Source organism: Ostrea edulis, chromosome 4 (genome assembly GCF_947568905.1).
Source record: "Ostrea edulis chromosome 4, xbOstEdul1.1, whole genome shotgun sequence".
Lineage (NCBI taxonomy): Eukaryota > Metazoa > Mollusca > Bivalvia > Ostreida > Ostreidae > Ostrea > Ostrea edulis.
Genome location: NC_079167.1, coordinates 12,554,829 through 12,575,210, shown reverse-complemented (window position 1 = coordinate 12,575,210; position 20,382 = coordinate 12,554,829). Strand labels below are relative to the sequence as shown.

At 36.0% G+C, this 20,382-nt stretch overlaps 1 protein-coding gene across 1 annotated transcript in view; it reads right to left on the bottom strand.

The window, feature by feature from the left end:
- The window catches only part of LOC125670383 (RYamide receptor-like), a 32,344-nt gene extending 19,531 nt beyond the window's left edge, over positions 1-12,813 (bottom strand). Inside the window, exon 1 of the mRNA XM_048905507.2 lies at positions 12,038-12,813. Within this exon, the coding sequence (XP_048761464.1) occupies positions 12,038-12,769 (732 nt within the window). The 5' untranslated portion in view covers positions 12,770-12,813. The remainder of the gene's footprint in view (positions 1-12,037) is intronic.
- Between the last annotated feature and the right edge of the window lie 7,569 nt (positions 12,814-20,382).

Genomic DNA, 20,382 nt, shown 5'->3' with positions numbered 1-20,382 from the left:
CTAGAAGTTTCTCGTCAATTCCTTGGTGCGTAACACGTGACAATTGTTCCATATGACTGAGTGCAAATATATCCGCTACATCAGTTAAATCTACGGCTCCAAGTTCCTTTTCCTGAGGAATTTTTGACAATCTGTCTGCATTCGTGTGGCGTTTTGTATTGTGATATTCAATGATATACGTATATCGACTTAAAAACATTGCATGTCTTTGCATTCATGCGGCGGAGGTTACTGAAATTCCTTTCTTAGGATTGAAAATTGACACTAATTGCTGATGATCGGTTATCAAAGTAAGCTCGCAACCGTACAGATAAGTGTGAAACCTCTAAACACCAAACGCAGTACTAAGAGCTGCCTTGTCAATTTGACTGTCATTAATTCCTTTCAGCCTTATTTAAGGTTCTTGATGCAAATGCGATCGGGTGCTCCGTCCCGTCTTTTATCACGTGCGACAACACTGCTCCTAATCCAGAAGATGACGTATCACACGATACCGTCCGTCGTGCGTTAACAATTGAACATTTTTAATTTCTTGATAAGTACCATTCCAATTCTTTTCAAGTTTGGTATGAATCATCTTTGGGATAAGGGGGACATAACTTGCAAATTTCAAGATGACTGTACCCCTGGGACTTAGGGACGGGGCAAAAATTGACCAATATTTAAAAATATTTTCTACAACCGCATACACTGTATGTGTAAGAAAAACTAAATGTATAGTGATGTGAAGCAGGAAGACCTCTACCAAAATTGTAAATTTTATGATCCTGGGGTAAAGGTTCTGACTCCAGGGCGGGGTCAAACTTGTTATATGGTATTTATGTGTAAACCGTTTAAAAACATCATCTTTACTGCTATTGTTACTAAATTGAAACTAAATCAATGTTTAGAATGAGCTTTACCAAAATTGTAAATTTTATTATCCCAGGGTAGGGGTTTTGGTATTTGGGTGGACCTAAATGGTATTAACGATTCAACATTTTTCAGATATATTTTGAAGCATCTTTGAAACAAGGGTGACATAAATTGTAAGGTTCAGCACTCTTGCACCCTTCGGGCCTTAGAGGCGGGGCAACAACTGTCAGAAATTGATCAATTTTCAAAAGTCTTCTCGTCTACATCAGCACATGTGTAAGAAAAACTAAATACATAGTGATGTCGAGCAGGAAGGCCTCTACCAAAATGGTAAATTTCATGATCCCCATGGTAGAGGTTCTGACTCGGGGGGGGGGGGGGGGGGGGGGGGGGGGGGGTAAGGGCTTTGTTTCAAAATGGAACCAAAATTATTATAGTGATTATTTTCTTTATCATTTGAATGACTTTAATTTTGCTGATACAGTATAAAAATTAAATGCATATTTAGGAAAAGAATGTACAAAAAATGGTGAATTTCGCAATCCCAGGGTTTTGATTCGAGAGATCCAATTAGTCATATCGTTTTATGTTAATACAATGTATATGTACATATATTATGTAAAGCTTTTAATTAGTATGTGCACTTTTGAGGGTATTTGAGTTTTAAGAACGCATTTTGCTTTATACTAATTCTAAATTTAGCTTAGAACAGGATTTTATTATAGATTTTATAGCCCTTGGGACTAGTGATACTTTTAACTAGTATTCAGGTGACCAATAAGACCTGTTGGCCTCTTGTTAAAAAAGAAACAAAAATTTAGCAAGGATGTTGATAAAGGCACTAAGCCCCAGAAACTTAAAAAGATTAAAAAAAAAAAAAAAAAAAGTGAAAATATAAACGAACAGTAATCAATCTCATAACCTCTATAAAAACATAAAATAAAGAGTAGTGCAAACATGAATCCCTGGGCATTTCAGTCCCTAGAGGGAGTAAGCAGCCTCTGTCGATCGGTCACACTCACCATGAACCCTATATTTCGATCGGGTAAACGGAATAATCCATAGTCAAAATCAGTATGCAAAGAACGACCTCAGTTGGCATGAAACACGTCAGACAGCATTTTGCTCAAATGACAGGTTCACTGTGTATCACTAACACCGGATATTGCTACTATTCAAAGCATAGGGGCTTAGTCCCTGTTATTCAAAGGGAGGACCTTTAAAGTTCTAATACCAAGATCAGAATACCTTCTTTTAAACCACTTTTTATGCATTTGCTGATGCAGCCCGCTTGTTGCAACGCTTCAACAATGTACAGACTTATCTTCAATGGCTTAGAATTACACAAAATAATGTGGATTTCGTTTTGTATCTTCAAACATTAGGCGCCTGTTACCTGTAAAACTGAGGTGTCGTCCTCTGTTTAACTCAAATACTATCATAGTGAATTCATTTCACTGTGTCCCGTTATTATTGTCATGATACAGAATATTGTTTGCTTTGAAATCTGCGTTAGTCCATAATTGTCGTTTTAATGAAAGAAATTAGCAAAATCAATTCAGATTCGATGTACGATGAATTGTTTTAAAACATTATGCAGTACGGCAACGTCAAGGTGACGAATTACGTGACTTTGGCATGACCTATTACCCGAAAAAATTACGACGAAAGTCAACACAAGGGAAAATTCAAACGAATAATTAACACCTTTATCAATAACAAATAGTCACATAACTTATACCAGCATTTAAAGGAGTTTCTCAGAAACAAATCTATATACTAAAATGGTAGTTCTAATTGCGATAGAAGCAGAGAACCATTGACACAGTTTTTAGTGGTCGGAAAGTTTTTGACTGAAAACAAAAAACAGTGTTGATGAGACAAAGTTCAAGTTTGTTCGATTGAAGGGCAATACCTTTCTTCAAGGGGAGATAATCACGAAAATGCAGAAATAGGGTGGAGTCATTAAAAAATCTTCTGAAGAACCACTCGGTCGAAATGTTTTAAAATGCCCATACGTGTGAAATATTTTTAACGCGCATGCGTATAGTTTATGCAATGATAAGTACAATATTATTGGGGTTCAATGATAGATTTCACATTCTAAAACTATAAACACTTGTTTTAAAACAGTGTGGGTGCGTGCGTATATGTATGCATGTATGTATGTATGAATTTGAAATGGAGCAAAAACAGATTATGTTCAGAAACCGCAAAAATAACCAGGAACGAATACAAAGCCATGATATACATGTACAATGTGTTTGATTGAACGCTTGTTAGAAGCAAATTGAGATTCGGTGTTTTGTAAAATTGGGGTATTACGCTACTCTCCTTGAAGCGAAATTACAATTAATAAAATCGCAAATCGACACCAGATAGTCTCTCTTGTTAAATGATCGTTTATCTTCTACTGAGACTCTGAAATCTAGTTACATACTGTCAAAATAAATAGAATCAGGCCGTATAGAACCTCAGAATCTCCATGTCATATTGACAGAAATAGCAAATTCAGTCTGAAAATTTTAAATGTTGCAATATTGCTAAAACTATTTGCACATTTTGTTAGAAAAAAAAGTACTCTTTATTCCATTCATTACAAAACTGACCGCTTTACTTTGGGCCAAGAATTCATGGACATTTGTGATATGTCATAAAATAGAAATCGAGTTACAGATTGATCTTCTACAGTATGTTCACTATAGAATCATGGTCAGTTGAATTCTTAGAATTTTATGGCAGGCCCAGATATGCCGGTGCCAATTGCTTTCTCACGGTACAAGGGATTTCAACAGAAATTGCAATTGTCATGGAAATTTACATCAAATTACTTTAAATCTGGCATTGCTGGAGAGAAACAAATCTAGGGCTCTCTGTGGACTAATCAGATATTGTTGAGGAAACCCGGAAAAATTACCCATTAAAGTGAGGAATAGAAAAGTAATTTCACCTTTTTTGCTAATCTATATATAAAATTACCAAATACTTATTTATGAGGTATGCAACTGTGTGATAATTAAAAGAAATTTCCTTCATTGATGTTTTATCATACACATGGAAAAAGGATTGCAACGCCAAAGTTACCCCCTAACAATTTTTTTTTAAAACAGAGCAATGACTTTGAATTCAGAAACGCAATTCAGTGTCTACCTAAGTTTGTAAATAATATATATGTACCTATATTCAATTGTCTTTGGTGCACTCTGTTGGTCGAGAATCAATAGAATTGCGAGTTTTGTACACAATGCTTTTGCTATTCACTTTACTTGTGCAGTTTGACAAATTACATATTGTTTAATACTTTTCTATCACATCAAAATTATGGGTCTCCCGCAAGTCGCAAATGCAATCCGAATAGCAGAATATTGGAAAGAGAGAAGCAAGTATGTCATTAAGACAAACTGATCAAGCAGGCCATCATTCAACCATCTGTAGGATTGTCAGAAAGTACCAGTACGTCAAAGATCGTACACGTGATTGATTGAATATTGTTTAACGTCCCTCTCGAGAATATTTCACTCATATGGAGACGTCACCACTGCCGATGAAGGGCTGAAAAATGTAGGCCTATGCTCGTCGTTTATGGCCATTTGGCAGGGAGGGATCTTTATCGGGCAACACCTGCTGTGACATGGGACCTCGGTTTTTCCGGTCTCATCCGAAGGACCGCCCCATTTAGTCGCCTCTTACGACAAGCAAGGGGGTACTGAGGAGCTATTCTAACCCGGATCAGGAGGGAGGGGTTGTACTGAGGAGCTATTCTAACCCGGATCAGGGGGGAGGGGTTGTACTGAGGAGCTATTCTAACCCGGATCAGGGGGGAGGGGTTGTACTGAGGACCTATTCTAACCCGGATCAGGGGGGAGGGGTTGTACTGAGGACCTATTCTAACCCGGATCAGGGGGGAGGGGTTGTACTGAGGACCTATTCTAACCCGGATCAGGGGGGAGGGGTTGTACTGAGGAGCTATTCTAACCCGGATCAGGGGGGAGGGGTTGTACTGAGGACCTATTCTAACCCGGATCAGGGGGGAGGGGTTGTACTGAGGAGCTATTCTAACCCGGATCAGGGGGGAGGGGTTGTACTGAGGACCTATTCTAACCCGGATCAGGGGGGAGGGGTTGTACTGAGGAGCTATTCTAACCCGGATCAGGGGGGAGGGGTTGTACTGAGGACCTATTCTAACCCGGATCAGGGGGGAGGGGTTGTACTGAGGAGCTATTCTAACCCGGATCCACACGTGAGGCGTACATGTACATGTGAAACATCTTTTCTGGAGGACAATACACTCAGAAGGATGCTTAGACGAAACGTTTTTACCTATAGCTCAGCTTTAAAAATGGAATGAATTCCAAATCGTTTACTTTCAATAAGAACACTGCGGAATCGACTCATTTGGCTATCGTGCACCCAACCACAAAACAGCACGTATGCAATGGCGTCAAGATCACCATCGTTGGAAATTAGTCTCTTGAAGGAAAGTCCATTGGTTGGATGAGAGTCGCTTTTGCTACATCTCACAGATGGACGAATGCGTGTATGGCGGCAAGCTATACTAGAAACGAAATATTGTAGAGACGATTCTAGGGTGGTAGATCAGTTATGGTGTGAGTCTGTGTTTCATACACAACTGTAAGCTGGATCTTATCACAGTTAGGGGCAACCTTAATGCACAAAGTTACCATAGTGACAGTCTTGCTAGTGTTGTGCCTCATTCTTCAACCAAGATTAGTGTTCATGGGTGACAAAACCAGACCACATCATGCTCGTGCTGTGCAAGAGGTTTTGCGTAGAGTAATTTGTTTTTGGCACTACTATGGCCTGCTGGAAGTTAAACTTTGAACCCTATTTAGCATATTGGGACATTATTGGTCGCCGGGTTTGCTAAAGAATCATTAGATGAACTGACACAGGTATTGCACCAGGATTAGCAAGCTCTACCACAACATTAAATTCAACGTTTGATCAAAAGCTTAAGAAGACGCTTAGAGTCCGTCACATACGTTACTGGAAAAAAAACCGTTATTTAGTTTGAGGTTTACAACATTTTAACCTTATTTAACTGTCTTGCATTCATATTAGACATTTGAATCAATAGCTTGAGCCATAGTTATTTACTGAATTTTTTCCTCCAAATATCATGTTTTCTTATCTTTAAAAAAGAATGACAATGAATACATTTTACTGATGGTGTTTTTATGTTTTTAGAGATCAAGTGATACTATCAAAAATAACGTCAAATATGAAAACTGTTATTATCTTAAAGTGTGAAATTCATCATCATACTTAAGCTGACAGAAAAAAGGTTGATGTTGCGATAATTTTTTTTTTCATGTGTATACATTTTAAAAGCCTCGCTGAAATAGCAAAGAAAAACATATCTGATTATATTTTCCAAGCGCAGATCACACAAAACTCAACAAGTACATGGCAACTATTTTGTCTTTTATTCGACTTCATTCTCAAACCATCCTGTTCTTCGTTTTTATATGAATAAAAGTTTACCGTTTTTATTATTTAACATTCGGTTAGAATTTCTGGACGTTCTGTCAATTTTTACCTTTTGAGTCAGTCATTGTGCCCATTTACAATTTGTTTATTTGTTCGTTGATCAACGTATCATCGAACATTTTCCATCATTCAAAATAACGGAGACGTTCCCAGTTCTATCTACAGAGAACGAATGCGATGATCGTGTCAATGATTAACATGAAACCTCGGTTTTCCCTTCAAATATCGAGGGCACGGCCAAGAGGCAGTCACTACCTACATTTGAAGTTATCGCTACAGGGGCAAAAACGTAAACTTACTAGACGATGATTGTACTATTCCATTATTGTCGCTTTTTTGCACTTAATTACTTTGGAAATGAAATGATTATAGGATGACATATCTATAATTACCTTCAAATGTTACGAGGCTTCGAACCACCTTATTCCTTAATGGAGAATCCAAATAGAAGAACTACTTAGGGAATGCTACAGTACAATCGCTTTGGTGATTTAACATGATCTCCTTTACGTTCAAAGTTACGTAAACTATGAAATACTATTCCATGATGACCTGTTTAATTGGAAATTAGATATTTTAAGCACTTACAAATCAGCTCCATATTAATGTATACTAATACAAAAATATGTACAGTCTATTGATAATTGTTAAATAAAGTTTGATGTATTTAGGTACTATTTTTTTAAGGAAAAAAAATAATAAAGTTCGGTACTTTGCTTTTTAAGACAGCTATATCATTACATGGAAAAGTATAAATTGTTTGAATAAAATTTAGCGCCTGAATGAAGCTGATAATGTAAGGTGAAGATAACGAGCAGTGATCAATCTCATAACTCCTTATAAAGGTGAAGATAACGAACAGTGATCAATCTCATAACTCCTTATAAAGGTGAAGATAACGAGCAGTGATCAATCTCATAACTCCTTATAAAGGTGAAGATAACGAGCAGTGATCAATCTCATAACTCCTTATAAAGGTGAAGATAACGAGCAGTGATCAATCTCATAACTCCTTATAAAGGTGAAGATAACGAACAGTGATCAATCTCATAACTCCTTATAAAGGTGAAGATAACGAGCAGTGATCAATCTCATAACTCCTTATAAAGGTGAAGATAACGAGCAGTGATCAATCTCATAACTCCTTATAAAGGTGAAGATAACGAGCAGTGATCAATCTCATAACTCCTTATAAAGGTGAAGATAACGAACAGTGATCAATCTCATAACTCCTTATAAAGGTGAAGATAACGAGCAGTGATCAATCTCATAACTCCTTATAAAGAATACAAAATAAAGAGATGGGCAAACAAGGATCCCTGGACATACCAGAGGTGGGATAAGATGCCTAGCAGGAGTAAGCATCCCATGTCCACCGGTCACACCCACCATGATCTCTATGACTTGGTCAGATAAATGGAGTAATCCGTAGTCAAAATCAGTGTGCTAAGAACGGCTTAACAATCGGTATGAAACAAGTCAGACAGCATTTGACCCATTGATAGGTTGTATTGGCAAACGATCATTATAACGGCCACAGAATTTGCGAAATGCTGATTTTAAACGAGACTGTTGGAACCTCTGCAACAACAACTTGTTTGTCAGTAGCCTGTCTCGATTTAAAAACTGATCATAATCAGAACAAGATATTGCGTATCGAATCAGTTGAGATATATGAACACCATATGCAGGTAATTATGAAATGTTACTGCATAAAATGGGAATTTGACGACGGAGAAGCTGAAATTATCCAGTTTATCCTAAACATGAATACAGTGTAGTTAGTTTGCCGTTGGTATTCACTTTCAATAAAATATCTAAGCAGATTTGAGGACTCTGGTGTCTTTTATCTCGAGTTTACAGGGATATATGAAATCGACATATGAATGAAAATGATTATTGTTAATAGATAAAAGGTCGTCGATATATATAACTGAGTTGAAAGCCACAGCAAGAGATTTTTTTCTTCTCACGTAAAAGCTTTTTGTGTGTGCAATTCGTTTGCTGTAAGCAGGTCTATCACAAAATGGCATTGCCAGATGTTTGGGGATGTAAACTGTCCTCTTTACAGACGTCTCCGCGTTACTTCACGTTGGCAAGAAATCTCTTTCTAAAACAAGTCTTACAAATCGTGTACAACCATTTGCTTTGACCTGTAGGACCATCCCTAGACTGAAGTTGTAGGACAATTTCAAGAAAAGCACAGAACAGAGTACGGGAAGGTTAACATCTGTCCGCCACGTTCCGGCATCATACATCCTGTTTTGCGTCGATGTCATCGAGAAGCTTGATTAGCAAGATTCAGAACACCTTTGTGGTTAATAATAACTCTGACAGCCACTAATGGATTTACAGTTGCTTTTCTGACGCCTGTTATTCAACACACATTATTCAGCACCGTCAGCTGGGAGGTGAAGTGTAAAGGTATGGGGAGGGATAATTACACATTCAAGGGAATATCAAAAAACGCTTTACGTCATTTGATCAATTCGAAGCGCTGACGATGTGTAGCAAGCATTACAAATACTGAACATGTGAAATCATACATTTACATACATGTAATGCGCATTCATCCTGACTGTGGTACTTTATTGTGACCAATGACTTATGTTTATTAAGTCACTTTCTGAATCATTTTATATCAATTGTCTTGATCAAATTACGGCGATTTTGATTGGATGAAAAATTCGTTTGATTTCTTTATCAACGAAAACCTACGAGTCGCTTTCCACCATTCCTACGACACAACTAGTGTTCAACGTCTCCTCCAACTTAATTTAGCATACATCGAGTCACCGCTTGTCCTCTTCCTTCATATCTGATTCATCATTTAACCATCGCACCTTTAATTTGGCGTCCAATGCATTTAATTCTGCTCAGTGACTCTACCTGACATAAACTCACATTGTTCCTACACGCCATTTCAAAAACGTTAATCAAAGCTTTTTGACGAGAGAAACTACATTAAAATTATTTGTTTTACATGTAATTAAATGATAAGAGTTGATTTAAATGTTTTGTGAAATTATTTATATCGATCAATTTGTTGGCTATCATCGTAGCTCAGTGGTTAAAGCATTGGGCTGGTGAACCGCAGATCTCGAGTTCAAATCCCGCAGTCTTTTGTTCATATGTGTTGAAATGATTTGTTTGAAAATAATGTTTTTATCCACATTTGTATATTATTTGCCTTTCTGACATATACACGTATCGTATATCATCATATCTTTTATAATTAAAAATCAATTCGCACTGATTTGAGAAACTATTTCTGGGTGTAGTGAGCCACCTTAAATTTGTAATACTTCACCTACAGCGAGTGATGTCTCAATATGAGTGAAACATTCTCGACGGAACGTAAAACAAAACCAATCAATATTGTACTTATTCTATTTTATCATCAGTTGATGAATGATTAACGTTTTAGATACATGTACCACTGTTTCTAATTATCCCCATTAGTATATTTTTGTAATTGGTGTGGAAAAGTGTTCGTACACAATTATATCGCCCAATTCCATGGTGTAAATTATCTTTGTATTGAAACACATACCGATTAATCTCTGGTATGAGATTACTAGACAAAGTACTTTTCATGCATCATCAGGATGTTGCTTTTGGAAGAGAAACTTGCTGTTAACAAATAGAGTCTATATCATCTTTTTCATTGTAAATCTTATTTAGTTTGTCAACCATACAGGGGCGATTGTTGGAGGCAATGGCTTTAAGATCTATATCATGCTCGGAAACTGTGGATTTAGCAGGACCTTTGTGCACTCATTACATAAAAACAGATAACTCTTTGAAATGTAGAAAACATAACAAAGTTTGTACATGTATGTGTAAACGACATATGAAAAGTTATTATGATTTTTATTTTATACATGTACATCGATAGTACTATAAATTAGTAAATATAATTATCAATAAGCTCTTTCAAGATAGATCTTGACTGACCGATACCTTTTACTGTTTAAAAAAATCTTGTTACTGGGTCTTAAGCATATGGAGTAAAGCACCATTATCTTTGTAGATAACAGGAATGTTTCCTTACTTTTATCAAATAAAGTAAATTAAACTAGGTCCTTCTCTTTGGACTTGATTCCATCACCAATACGTTTACTAGTATGAACTGCTATTCTCATTACAAAGAAGCAGTTCCATGTAGAAGCAAACCGAAAGTAGTATAAGGAGAGAGAGAGAGAGAGAGAGAGAGAGAGAGAGCTAGAGAGCTGGAACGGACACCATGCCCTCTTCTATTTGCATAAGGAATTATTTACAAAAATTGAATGTACATGTACTTTTAAAGTTCATCAATAGACATTTTCTAAATAGATTACAAAATCTGTTCCTGTAATTTTGACATTTTAAAAATAATTTATTGCATAGGTCTAATCGAATATAATTTGGAGGAGTAGGAGATAAAAGTGAAGGCTGGTTGTATTCCGAAGGAAATAATTAGACAAGCACATGCAATAAATAGCAAGAAATGGTTTATGCTTAAATTTCATGGCATGACATGACAACGTTAATGCTCAAAACAGAGACCAGTTTTTATATCAAAATAGCTAGAGGACGATATCCAATACAAATTTAACAAAACTGTTCAGAACAAGTTTCCTGCCCATTGAACTACCGGTTGTACCAGTAAGTTGTACTTGTGAATGTTCAGTTCTAAGTCAGGGGGGGGGGGGGGGGGGGGCAAGCTGGGAATCTTCCATAGAAAAAAAAACGTCTTTAAGACAGAAGATCTCAGCCTTTAATATACTTTTATTTAATGCTGATTAGAATATCCTTTGATTTCCGCATCGATGCGATCCTTGGCGCTCACCCGATATAATCTGATGTAAAGTATTAATAAACATGGAGAGAAGTGATGGTAACCTGTGAACTATATGTACTTGCAGTTGATCTTAAAGGTATTGCACCGGTAATTGGAGTTCCATATATTTAAAAGAATATTTGTATCATGCGCGATTTTTCTCATTTCCACTTATTATTTGCTCTTCGTTTTTGTACTCCTGATTAGGAAATTTTGTGTAATATGTAGAAATAATCGAGTATTTACAAAGGAACTATTTGATGTTGGTAGCTAAGGCTACTTCCTGAAGTGCACTCCGGCTGTTTCCACACATGTGAAAAACACGTGGATTTGAGGGTAGTCTTGTTTGCGGGTACATTTTTACCCCTTCTAAATGCCGCATAGAGTGTTATTTTTCCGGTGTCGGCAGACGAGACAGGTACATGTAACGGAGAACATTTCCGACTGCGTTACTTGGCATCAATTTTGCAACTGATTTTTATTGATTTTTTCCCTATTAGTAAAATTACCGGTGTGATACCTGAAGACCCTAAATGCCCATGGTCAAAAAGCATATCTAGATTTATTATAAACCTCGATGGGCCTTTTTGTATATTGAATTTTATAATTGTTATGTATGCAATAGGCCAATGGTCACAGAGAACATGTTAGTTACGACTAATCTGAATCAATATTAATCTCTTTTTATTTGTTGGTTTTCCCAAACCTTACTCTTTGTAAAATGTATAATTTTGATATGCCAGCAAAGCAAAAACTATAATATATGTATTCTGTGAGCAGAAAGCCGGCCTTTTGTTTTTACAGATCAAATCGTGAATTTTTTTCAAAAGAAAAATCAAAGTACTGTACCTTTTTGCGGTTCCTAGTTCTGGTACTTTCCTGATTGTCCAAAAATTGTCCAGGGGCTTTCGCTACCCATATTGTGTACACAATACGAAAGTATGTGAAGTTTATAACCAGTAGAGGCAACAGATACTGGATAAGAACTAGATAATATATGTGAAGGTTCCTGAACATTACGGAGGGATATAAATGTGAGCAAAATGGTTTCACGACACCTTCGAATGGCTCGTCTGGTACGTATATGACTTCGAAGAAAATCAAGTTAGGCAAACTGGAGATTATGCCAAATAACCAAATATTTACGAGAATGAATACAGCCACTTTTATTTTGATGCCTGCTCTCAGAGGATACATAACCGCTATGTATCTGTCAATGGAGATGATTGTCAGGGTAAAAACGGACACACACACAGACAGGTTTTTAATAAATGGAGCGACGGGACACAAGAAGAATGGAACCACCCATCGTTGCAGTAACGCGGCCTGGAATTGAAAGGGTATGGAAAAAATCCCAATGATGACGTCACCAAAAGCAAGGTTTGCGATAAAGATGTTAGTAATGGATTGCATTTTCTTATTTTTAAAAATTACAAATATGACTAGCGTGTTTCCTAGAACCGCTATTATGGAGATTGATCCATAGAGAACAGCAAGCAGTGCCAAAACGCCGGCCGACACTTGGTATGGTCTTTCCAATACCTCCTCTTCATCATATGTTGAATTTGAAACATTTTTCATGACAATTCCAATTACTTCGTAACTGATGTTTCCTTTGTATCCATCCATTATCAAATGCTTATAAACTCATTGACAAAAATAATAAAAGCAGCTTCTACATCGTTGTGATTGGTCCAATATGTGACTGATATCTTCTATCGATCGGTATCTTCCTGGTGTACTTGCAATGAACGCCGCCCTTACGATATAACACGACCACCCATTTAACCAAACAGTCGTAGAACCACGACGAAATCAATGAGGATATATCGAATGATCTGTCCTCAGCCACGTCATTCAGCACCGAATGATATTTTTTAAAATCACGTTGGTATGAACGCCTCTTTGTGAACAGAAGGTACAGAACACCGCAGCCAGGCTTGTGTCGAGGACAACAACACGGTACCATATTTCTCCAGTCTAGCGTAGCTGCATTGGCTTCCAGTGCAGTATCGTCCACCATACAAAATCTTGGTGTTGACCTTCTGCGCGCTGACGGGATGTGTTCCCGAGAACTCATTGACGCGCGTATATTCCCCATCTCGACCACTAAGATCTGAAACATCACATAGATCCACTGTGCCAAAAAGTCGTACAAAGTCTTTTGGAGAAAACATGTTTAGTTGGGCTGCTGCCAGTTTGTGGAATGACCTTTCGCAACTTGTTAAAGCTGCCAAGAATATTAACTTTAAATTATTTTTTTTTAAATCTGTTAAAAACCCACTTTTTAAAAATTGCTTTCCCTGATTTTTAAGCTTCTTACACAGTACACTTTTTTTCGATGAACGTTTTAATGCAAATTTCAACAAAATAAATTAATGTTTTATTTCTTTAAAAAAAAAAAAAAAATTAGCTTTTGATCTTGATTATAGTGTTGTAATATTTTGGTAATTTTACAGATATAAGATCTTATGCCATACTTCAATTCAATTCCATGCAATTATTCCTCATCTTACCCTTGTAAAGCGTGTTAGTAATTTGTTTTATATAAAGCGCTATATAATTCATTATTACAAACTTTCAATTTCATCTCTTTTTTTTCCTTTAAGGTAGAGATTGATAGGTTGATGCTAAAAAAATTAACCATTGAATTTTTTTTTATTTTGATATATGTTTATGATGAAGCTTCGATATAAAACATAATAAAAAATCAATGTAGGTAATCGACCTTGTTTTTGAGAAATATGGCGATTTTAACAACACCTTCTTTAGTCCTTGTAAAGCGTAAAAAGTGAAGAAAAATAAGTAGAGAGCAATATACAAATAGAGCTATAACATTTTTATTGTAAAAAGGATCATAACTTGTCATATATGGTTCCAAACAACCTTTCACATAATTGTATATTACACATCAATTTCAAGTTCAGCAATCATTATTAACATGCAACAACATTACTTCAACAGAGCTACATTGGCCAATTACCTTAAAACAGTGCACAATATTTGCACACAGGGTCATACCTTTGCTTAAGCTGCAAAAAAATTACCCATCAAATTTCTTATTTTATTTCATTAAGTGGTCAGTCTATTAGTAAGTAAAATATATGAAAACAATTATACACCATAATGGGGTTCAATATGGAACTAGCAAAAATTCCTAACCCCACCCCCTTTTAACAAACTACACATTTTCGTAAGAAAAAGGGTTATTAAAAGATGTTGTAAACAATCCATCAAAAACAGCTTGCTGAAATTCGAAGATTCTTTGTAATACTTTTTTAAATTAATAAATATAATACAGAAAGTATGTATTTCAAATTTTAACTTATATTTTGTTGTAGTTCTCGTTGTTGAACTTTGTGCACTTACACTCAGAATATAGATTTATCATACGTCATCATATTTGATGATTAATATCAAGAGTTTTCCCAAATAAAAATCCCCACAAAAAATTGAAATACAATTTATATTTGTTAAAACAAATGTCTCCATTACATCCCAACCCCTTTAATATACTGCATGGTATGGAGGAGAAAGAATGAGCAGGAACATAGACGTCATGAATATGCACTCGGTGCATTGAGAAGAAAGATTCAGCCAGCAGAGATAAACTACTGACCTTTTTATAACTTAGAATGTTTAAGCATTCCCAAATTACCTCTTTGAAAATTGAACATGACAATAAGAAGGTTTCTATAAGTTATTTCAGGGGCGGATCAGGAATTGAAGTTGGGAGGGGGGTGCAACTGGGGGGGGGGGGGGGGGGGGGAGAGGGGGGGGGTTAGAAAATGAGAAATTCAAACACATTGATTAAAGTTATAAAATTGGTATTTTATTTTCATTTAGAAATGTTTACTGATTTTGATATATCAAAAACTTAGAATAATCAACAATGACACTTCCTCTATATTTATACAATATTATTGTCTTTAAAAAAGACATGTAATACATGAGTACATGTACTTGTTTTCCATTAAATTCACACTTTAGTATGTTGCACAATATATCCATTGCTCTGGGCTCACAAATATATTATTGATTCTATCCAAGTCCCACATTTTGCAGAAGTTCTTGAATTTTCTCTGTAACCTGTAAAGTTGTGGGGTCCAGGGGATATGACATCATCAATGTAAATGAAGTACTTGTTATAAAAAATATATTCTGTATATTCAAATATTGAAAAAAAGATGAATATCTAATATACTAAGAATTGTCTTTATAAATGTCTGGTGTTAAAATGAAAAATTCTATCTTACTAAGATAGAAAATATTGTACCTTTCTTGATGATTTTCAAGGCAAATTGCTGTTGAAGTTGTTGGCTGGAAGCCCATTTCAACTTGCACTGGTCCTTAGGATGATGCTTAGAAAAAAAATCATCATAATTAATATTTGCACAGTCAGTATTAATCATTATTTATACTGTGTCAGACAATGTCAATTTTAAAATCGTGTGTCTCAATGCATGTTTAGTGAACTTTAAAATGCTGATATATTGAAAATTACACACATAACATGTATTTTATTATGTTAATTTTTAAAATCTTGTCTGAAATCAGTATTACATATGTAACACTACATGTATGTTAAATGTGTGCAGTGCAGCAATTTGAACTCTTGCAGTAGTAGTACATCTGCATGATTGCTATTAGGGCTGAAACGATTCAGGTACCTCACGGTTCGGTTCAATTTTCGATTCTTAGGCCACAATTCGATTATTTTCGATTCAATTCAATAGTTGTCAAAAACTCTAATAAACAATAAAAAATACACAACTTTCATGTTTTTATTTCATTTTCCCCCTGAAATTCATCGTTTTCAACAACGGAATATGGTCTTTATTATATCACTTGCTATAAAATATCCAAGAGCATTGGTGATTTATTTCTGTGAAACAAATTCTACATACTGCCACAGTTCCGTTCTCTTTAAAACCAAAATACTTCCATACAGGGGACCTTAGATTTGCCGGATTCACGATTCCAGAGTTAGCGTCCGCCATTTTTCTTGTATTAAATTGTAAGGTAAAAAACCAAATCCGTGTTGAATTCTTTATTTCCGGAAAAAAATGTAAACATGGACCGAATCGAAATTTGGAGATGTTGAACCGAAAATTGAACCGAATGCCGTGAATCGCGGTTCGAGTGAACCGCGATTAATTGTTTCAGCCCTAATTGCTATTTATTTCATATTGTTATAGTTACCTTCTATTTAAACTGTACATACCCTCCCACCCCCGGGTCCTTAATGAGGTGAATAAACATCATAATTATCATATTACAATATGAGATGACAGATATGTTTTCATAAACTGCCAGTTCATTCTAATAATATCAAAACAAGTCAACTCTAGATTTATCAGACCTGTCTCCTTTACGGAGTGTGGGTCAAGAGAAGGACATCCACATCATATTTTCATACAATACATTTATTTGCCTATGAGGGGGGCTTGTGATTTTACAAATATTTTAAATAAAGTTTTGTAGACCTACATGCTTGCATGAAACATGAAACCCCAGATTTGAAATATCTCTTAGGTCAATGAAATTTCAAGATACTATAAGTACTATCATTTATACCAAATAGAATTTTAGTGCAACCCCCCCCCCCCCAAACTTGTGAGAGCCCTATTTTTTTTTTCAAATCTGGCATATACATGACATCCATTTACAATTACATGCACATGTAGGAGTTATATTTTGGGCACATATGGAATACATAAATGCACAAAAAATGAAACAGCTCCAAATTGTGCGTTTATAGATGTTATTATAAAATCGCGTTGTGAAATAGCAGAGGAAAAGTGGGTTGAATACAAATTCAATTTGCCATTTTTTTCACTTACCAAACGAAATTATGATTTCGTTGTCCACGTTGAATGCATCCATCGAATTCCTCTTCTCAGAAGAAACTTTGTTTAAACTCTCAATGACTACATAAACAGTATTGAAACTCGCAGCACTCGGACGATCACGCTACATCAACACCTTTGTTTACGTAGCACAGCTATGCATGGTGGTGAATTTCGTGAGGTAAAAAGTGCCATTCTGCACGGACGAAACATTTAGTCCACTATTATTACATTGACGTATTCCTAATCTAAACTATGGCCAAATTTCTATATCTTTCGTCGAGACGACCCTCTCAATCATCGATTCAGTCACAGCAACTTGTACTTTCGGAACCCCTTTTTGTTTTTCAACTACTCTATGGCGATGTACGGAATTCCGAAAAATAATTTCACGTGAAAATACACGATTTTTACTGATCACGTGGTTGCTATCGGTCTCTACCTTAAAAGTTTGCGGGCATATATCACACGATATATGCCCGGAAACATTCCGGTCCGCAAACATTACGTCACAATCAAATTTCTACGCCGTTACTTTTCAAATTTTTCGTGTTTTTCATCTTTTACTCAGTTAAACCGATAAAGTTATTGTTAAAAATAAAACTATTGTTAGTTTCTAAATGAAATTGAAAGTATATAATAAAACGGTTATAGACTTTGTATGGGAAATATGACGACCTCGTTTTTTGTCGCGAACGGACCTCGCAAGCTCGGTCCGTCTACGCGCCAAAAAAACTCGGTCGTCATATTTTCCCATACAAAGTCTATAACCGTAACCTATAATTATTATTACTATATCCTCACAACATACTTTGGATTAAATTTCGTTTTTGAAAAAGAAGCGCGTTAAACTTTACATTTTACTTTCCTTTTTATTGGAATTTCCAGCCGTTAAAATAGACGTACATCTATCAAGTACATGTATGCACATTGTTTACAAACTGCAGCGCGTTCATTAGGAAATGCCTATCACTTCAACTTGTAAAGATTGGTTGAATATTGTTTAACGTCTCTTTCGAGAATATTTCACTCATGGAGACGTCACCACTGCCGGTGAAGGGCTGCAAAATTTAGGCCTATGCTCAGCGCCTATGGCCATTGAGCAGGGAGGGATCTTTATCGTGCCACACCTGCTGCACATGACACTTTTGTGGTCTCATCCGAAGGCCCGCCCCATTTAGTCGCCTCTTACATGTACGACAATCAAGGGGTACTGAGAACCTATTCTAATCCGGATCCCCACGGGATTAATTTGTAAAGATGTCAAATGCAAAAACTTTGGACATGTAAATATTGTAATTAATCTGAATAATGACAAGAACCCATCCTAAATTATATATAAAGGAATTTTATGATTTTGTGTTATTCTTCACACATGGTTAAATTAGTAAAATCATGTGGGGATCCGGATTAGCATAGGTCCTCAGTACCACCATGTCGTAAGAAGCGACTAAATGGGGCGGTCCTTCGGATGATCGCAAAAAACCGACGCCCCGTGTCACAGTAGGTGTGGTACGATAAAGATCCTGTTTCCTCAATGACATACTTTTAACGATTTTTATGAAATATGCCGTCGTTAAGTGTCGCAGTTCATGCCCTCGTGTATTTTCAAAATGAAATTCATTTTTAATGGTATGCACCACATTATTCTCTTTAGAGAAGTCGAGAGGCATAGCCTTCATCGACTTCTCTTCGCAAGCATTCATGTTTTGATTCTGGAAAACGTGTAAATGCCGGAGTCGGTGACGGTTTATGCTTCGACCGACGTTTCGACTCAGATGTGCCTGGATTTACGCAATAGACAACTTGTTTTCAAACATTTAACAGCAATACACAAAACCGTCGTTGAAAATGGATTAAAAGCAAGTAAGTGTTGATTTCCTTGTTACTGCAAACTAAGGCTAAGCTTGAAATGAATTACAAGTACTAACAATATATATCTGTTCTCATGGAGTGTCAATGTCTCTTGGTATGAAAATAGTGTGTAGACACAAGATGTTGCACACAGAATATAACATCTCAAAGCATCCAATAATTATGAGAAGAATATACCCTAAATTAGGCAAATTTATTTCACTATGAAAGGTACTGGGTTTGGTTCACACACTTTTGTTTCTAAAATGTGAAAACCACGAATACAATTGAATGGACCCACTTTTATTTACAATTGTTAAACTACAAGCCAAAACAATCATGATGTTTGGCAACAGCGATTTCATAAATTCTTCCGAATACCTTTAGTTATATTTCATAATTGATCCAATTTGTGTACATGTGCATGGTCACATTAGCAATTCATCAATATATCGAGCAGAATTCAGGTTGCAGGCGATAATTGATTAACGCGCATGGTAGATCAAACGACAAAGTTCAGGTAATTAGATCTTCATTCTGGCCAGAGTGTGCTTAAACTTTTAGTAAAAAATAATTCAATCACAGCTGTCTAATTCTTTAATACTATAGCACTCCAATTTTTCATAAAGTTTCCTAATTTTATATGGATACCCAAGTTTTTGGATGCATCAAATGAAGTCTTTACGTGGGTTTTCTATTATTGATCAAACAACAATGCAAATCGTTCATTAATGCATGTTTATGGAATGCACCAATAAATATATGTTATTGAAGGACTTCAATTTTTGGGGAATGTTTTTCCATCAAATATTGAAGTAAAGATTTGTGAATGAAATGATGAAGGTGGATAGGAAAAGTGGTAAATATAGGGGGGGGTAGCAACATTAAAACATTTACAGTAGTTTTACAAAATTATATAACAATTTTTATTGGGTGTCCTATCTCATTAACTGAACTAAAAGTTTGATGCCAAGGTTGGGAGGAGGGGCTGGGGGGCTCATCATACTGTACAAATTCACCATACACTGCATATGCATAATGATATATTTTACAAAGAAAAATCTGAAACATCCACACAGCATTTATACATCCCATTCGTATATCACACTTATAGCTGAAATTATTTACATAGTTTATTCTGGTAAGGCAATCTTTTGTAAAACTTCAGATTGTTATCATATCCCGTGGGGATCCGGGTTAGAATAGGTCTTCAGTACTCCTTGCTTGTCGTAGAAGGTGACTAAATGGGACGGTTCTTTGGACGAGACCGCAAAAACCGAGGTCCCGTGTTACAGCTGGTGTGCACGATAAAGATACCTCCCTGATCAATGGCCATAAGCGCCGAGCATAGGCCACAATTTTGCAGCCCTTCACCGGCAGTGGTTACGTCTCCATATGAGTGAAATATTCTCGAGAGGGACGTTAAACAATATTCAATCAATCAATCATGTTCCTATCATTATTTACGATACATATATTTTTCAATTTGTT